The 4952-nt window shown below is 51.7% G+C and overlaps 1 protein-coding gene and 1 pseudogene across 1 annotated transcript in view; one reads left to right on the forward strand and one right to left on the reverse strand.

The window, feature by feature from the left end:
- Positions 1-1942, forward strand: part of Ddx39b (DExD-box helicase 39B) — an 11445-nt gene extending 9503 nt beyond the window's left edge. Inside the window, exons 8-11 of the mRNA XM_055591924.1 lie at positions 649-758; positions 844-988; positions 1084-1231; positions 1720-1942. Of these exons, the coding sequence (XP_055447899.1) occupies positions 649-758; positions 844-988; positions 1084-1231; positions 1720-1736 (420 nt within the window). The 3' untranslated portion in view covers positions 1737-1942. The remainder of the gene's footprint in view (positions 1-648; positions 759-843; positions 989-1083; positions 1232-1719) is intronic.
- Positions 1943-3762: 1820 nt separating this feature from the next.
- Positions 3763-4947, reverse strand: LOC129665352 (mortality factor 4-like protein 1; annotated as a pseudogene).
- Between the last annotated feature and the right edge of the window lie 5 nt (positions 4948-4952).

The raw sequence follows: 4952 nt of genomic DNA on the forward strand, positions 1-4952 counted from the left end.
CCAGCCGTGCTCGCTACCTGAGAGCCGCCATGGGTCTGGTAGCGTTTAAACACCGGGACCATCTGGGTTTTGAGACTATCTTTCTCAGTCTTGGCGTGTTGCAGAGGTGGCCTCACCCTGGTGTGTGCTGGTCTGAGGTGTCATGGCCTACAGGCTCACAGTCAGGTTCAAGAGCAGGAAAGAACGTTGGAGACAGGACATTAAGTTGGTGTAAGGTATAGGGAACTCCTTTAAAATTTTTGCCAGGTCTCGGTGATGGTGACACACACCTTTAATCCCAGCAATCAGGAGGCACCGGCATGCAGATTTCTTTAAGGCCAGCCTGGTCTACAGTGAGTCCAGGACACTCAGTGCTACACAGAAACCCTGTCTAAAAATCCAAACATCTTTAATCTCAAGTACTGCAGAGACAGGTGGATGGGTTTCAGGACAACTGGTGCTGCCTGGAGAAACCCTGTCTCAAAGGGATCTTTCTGCTCTTCCAGAGGGTCCTCATTCAGTTCCTGCCTAGAACCTCTGCCTGTAATTGTCTTGTGGCTGTCACAGGCACAGGGGCATAGGAATAAGTGCAGGTAAAACACCTGTGCACATTTTTAAGAACAGTGGTTGTGGGAGACTTGCCCACGCCTCACGCGCATGCTCCCTCAGGTGGTGATCTTTGTGAAGTCTGTGCAGCGATGCATCGCGCTGGCCCAGCTTCTGGTGGAGCAGAACTTCCCCGCCATTGCTATCCACCGAGGGATGCCCCAGGAGGAGAGGTGAGGCTGAGACGGGGATTTCTGTCCTGGGGGAGAGGGTGCAGAGAGAAGGATGTCCCAGTCCTCCCTTTGCTCTCTGCCACAGGCTCTCGAGGTATCAGCAGTTCAAGGACTTCCAGCGCCGGATTCTCGTGGCCACCAACCTGTTTGGCCGAGGTATGGACATTGAGCGAGTGAACATCGCCTTCAACTATGACATGCCAGAGGACTCGGACACCTACCTGCATCGGGTAAGCTGGCCATCCTCACTCCGTGAACTTGTGCACCTTCCTCTCCTGGGTGTCTCCCCTTTGAGGCTTGTGCTCTTCTCCTTGTCTCCTTCCAGGTGGCCAGAGCAGGCCGGTTTGGCACCAAAGGCTTGGCCATCACGTTTGTGTCAGATGAGAATGATGCCAAGATCCTCAATGACGTGCAGGACCGCTTCGAGGTGAACATCAGTGAGCTGCCTGACGAGATCGACATCTCCTCCTACAGTGAGTACCGCCCGCTGCACACCGCTCCCGTGTGTCTCTCTCTCTCGTGGTCACGTGTAGAGATGAGAGGACAGCTGACAGCTGTTTGTTCTTTCCCCCGTGTGGATTTCTTGGAGTGAACTTGAGGTCATCAGGCTTGGTGACAAGGGCCTTGACTCAGGGAAATCTCTTGCTGAATCCTGCTCTCTCTCTTCTTGTTCTTGCTTATTGTGAACACCCTTCTGGGTAGTGGTCACTGATGATGAATGGCCACTAGGCGGCTTCCTGCCCTCCTAGTTTCCATGCTGTTGGTGTTAGAAGCTGGATGGGGTCTTTCTGTCATCATGTTTTCTCTTTTCTCCATTTCCTCTTGTATCCTCTAAAGCCAAACAGCTGAGAGAGAGAGAGAGAAAGAGAGCCCGTGTGTGTGTGTGTGTGTGTGTGTGTGTGTGTGTGTGTGTGTGTGTCTGTCTCTGTCTCATTGTGACTGCTGCTGTTTTTTTCTTCAGTTGAGCAGACACGGTAGAGGAGTCACCCTTCTGGACTGTGGCAGTCTGTCTTGTAGAAGAGACCCCGGGATCAGGAAGGAGACGCCCCCGCCCCTGACAGCTCTCCTCCTGTCCTGTCCACGCTTCCCTCTGCGGCACCACCACTCCTGAACTGATTCCTGTTTATCAGAGTTTTTTGTTTTTGTTTTTGTTTTTTAACAAAACTAAGAATGAAATGACTGTGTGTGTGTTGTCTGTAACTGCTTTGTTTAGCCTGACCCAGGGTCCGTTACTCTGAGGGCTGCCAACCCTATTGTGGGCAGGTCAAACTGAGGAGGGCCCAAACCCAAGAGGCTGTGGCTCCCCAGCCGCCTTCTCTTCTGGCTTCTTTCCCACCCTAAAGTGTCTGTGGAAGGTGGGGGTGGGGCAGTGTGCCAGGAAAGGTGAGGACAGCTAGGTCCATGTCCTGTGTCTCATCTCCTTCCCTGGCTTCTTGTACCAGGCCTCTGCCTCCCAGGCGTCCTCCTGCCCATCTAAGCAGGGCCTGCTGCAGCCCCAGCCCGTCCCCACTGGGCCAGCTTCGCTGTGTAGACAGGCTGAGGGAAGATTAAAGGAGCAAGCCTCAACCAGGTGAGGTGAAAGTGACAGCCCCAAGTGGTTTCACAGGCCAGAGTGTGTACCATGGCAGCCTCCTCAGCTCCGTGGACCCTGCAACTGGCCCCACAGACCTTGCTTTCACCTCAGGACCGGGCCTTGCTGAGGCAGCCAGCCATGGGCCCCTTCCTGTTCTGGCCTGACAGGCTGCAGCTTGTGTCCTTGGTTTGAGATTTAAGGTCCTGACAGTTTAGTCAAGCTGCTTTAGAATGCTGGTGTGCAGCCAGCCTCCCTGAGCACTCACTGGTGTATTCACAAGCAGACCCACCTCACTGAAGGGCTCACCTGACCTGTCTTAAATACTGATTTCTGCTTCCTGAATCAATGGCTCCCGGGATGACCATTTTCCCGAGCTGTATTTTGTGATCTAAGGGATTTCCTTCTCTAGGAGGCCTGGGCACCTGTGTGTCCTCATAACCTTGGCAAGACCCTCATGGGAGTGTCAGGCCGTTCTGAGCTGCTGACTACGCCACACCTCTACAATAGTCCTGTCCACACTGAGCCTCCGGAAAGGGCTGGTTGACTGGGAGGCCCTGAGGGCAGGTGTGGCTCAGAAGGGTAGATGGTTTTGCTCTTGATCATCTGGGGAAATGGATGTCTACAGAAAAACATGGCCCAGAACACAGGATCCCTGGGGGGAGCAGCTGCTGCTAGGCCCCACAAATTCCGTACCCCTCCCTGTACATCTGTCCATGCCTCTGGGTTGGCAATGAACAAGATGGTGTCTGCACAGAGGAGCAGTCCAGGACTTGGGAGGCTTCCCCGCTGTCACAGTCCCTCACATGAGGCTGAAGTATCTTTAGAAAACGCCAAAAGCCTCAGTGGATTAGGTTCTTTGTTTCTATTTTCACACTTCTATTGTATGTGTCTTAAGTGTTTTGACAGCTTGTATCTCCTGGAGGCCAAAAGGGGGTGCAGGGTCCTGTGGAACAGTTACAGATGGCTGTGAGGCACCTGACTCAAAGCCACCTGCTCTACAGAGTGAGTTCCAGGACAGCCAGAGCTGTCACAGAGAAACCCAATCCTGTCTCAAAACACTTGTGGTGGTGGTGGAAGCAGGCTGAGCAAGGCAGGAAGCAGCACCCTCCATGGCCTCTGCATCAGCTCCTGCCTCCTGGTTCCTCACCTGTTTGACTTCCTGTCCTGGCTTTTCCTACCTTGAGCAGTGCTGTGGAAGTCCATCAGAGGCCCTCCTCTGAGGGACTGTCTTCAGCAGATTGGCTTGAAAGTGTGTTTGGGGCTTTTTCTTTTTTTTCCTTTTTTTTTTTTTTTAAATTAAAAAGATTGCTAAAGGTCTGAAAACCAACTACAAGATTGACTTTTCCATAAAAATGTAGTTGCTCCATGCATTGTCTAACCTGTTAAAAGGTGCGTTAGACACAGACACAAAAACCATGAACGTGAGCCACTGTTCTTAATGACTGAGCCAAGATAAAATGCCTAAGGAACAGCATAGACGACTTGCACAGGATGGTCTCTCAGCACCGTTAAAAAAGGGAGCATGGCTGGGTGAGTGTTCACTTACAAGCACAGCTGGGTGAGTGTTCAGTTCCACACAAGCACGGCTGGGTGAGTGTTCAGTTACACACACTGATCCTTTGGCACTAGGAACCAGAGCATTTTGTCATGAGCATTAACACACATGAAAGTGCGCAGCATGGAAGGACAGAGCCGCCGGCATCCACAAGCAGCTCCGTCAACTAAGCAACACGACACTGCAGCACGTCTCCAGTGTCCATTGAGGAACACGGGGAGAAACTCTGAAATGAAAAAAGGAGCAGTGACTCCTCTTTTCTCTGTGTAAAATCACACAGGAAAACATCAACTGTCACACACTAACAGTCTTCAAAGTCCATCATTTGTACAAGAGGAGGACTAGGAACCAAACTGCTTACAGAGCTCCAAGTCCAAGTGAGAGCACAGGCCTCACACAGCTTTCCTGTGGTCCTCGGGAGGAGCCGTTTCACAATCACGGCACTGAGCAGAGTTGCAGAAGTCTTTGCCAGGTACATGAGAAAACCATGTAGACGGCTCAGTCACAGAGCAAGGCCTTTCTCATCGGGAGATGTCTAGGCCAACGTCGCTCCAGTTCACAAGGAACCTCAGGAAATGTGGCGCTCCATGCACCTGGGACATGGGTGTGTAGGGGTGATGGTGAGAATTTCAGATGCTGTGACTCTCACATTTGTAGAACAGCTCAGTGCCCAACATCCCGCTGAAGCACCCTGTTATCCTGCCACAGCCTTGTGAACAGCCTGCTGCTATCTGTATTTCCTGGAGATTATTTATAATTTCGATAATCCTCCAAAACGGAGTCCATCTTCTGGGCAGGAAGATAAAAAGCTGCTCTTGTCTGGGGATCAAGTCTCTGTCATCCACAAGCCATGCTTTCAGCTCTCCAGGAAGCTTTCCTTTGACTTCCCCTCTGCTCAGGAGTGTTTCTCCTTTTCCAAGGGTAGGATCTGGCCGGGCTCTTCTCTTCCTAGGAGGCTGCGGTGTCACTGGTACTGCCACCATCTTCATTTCCAGGCCTTTTCTGCCTGTTCTTTTCTTTTTTGTTTTCACTTCAACATTTTTCTGTTGCAGACCGGAGTCTTCTT

The sequence above is a fragment of the Psammomys obesus genome, unplaced genomic scaffold, assembly GCF_907164565.1.
Source record: "Psammomys obesus unplaced genomic scaffold, mPsaObe1.curated_primary_1811, whole genome shotgun sequence".
Taxonomy (NCBI): Eukaryota; Metazoa; Chordata; class Mammalia; order Rodentia; family Muridae; genus Psammomys; species Psammomys obesus.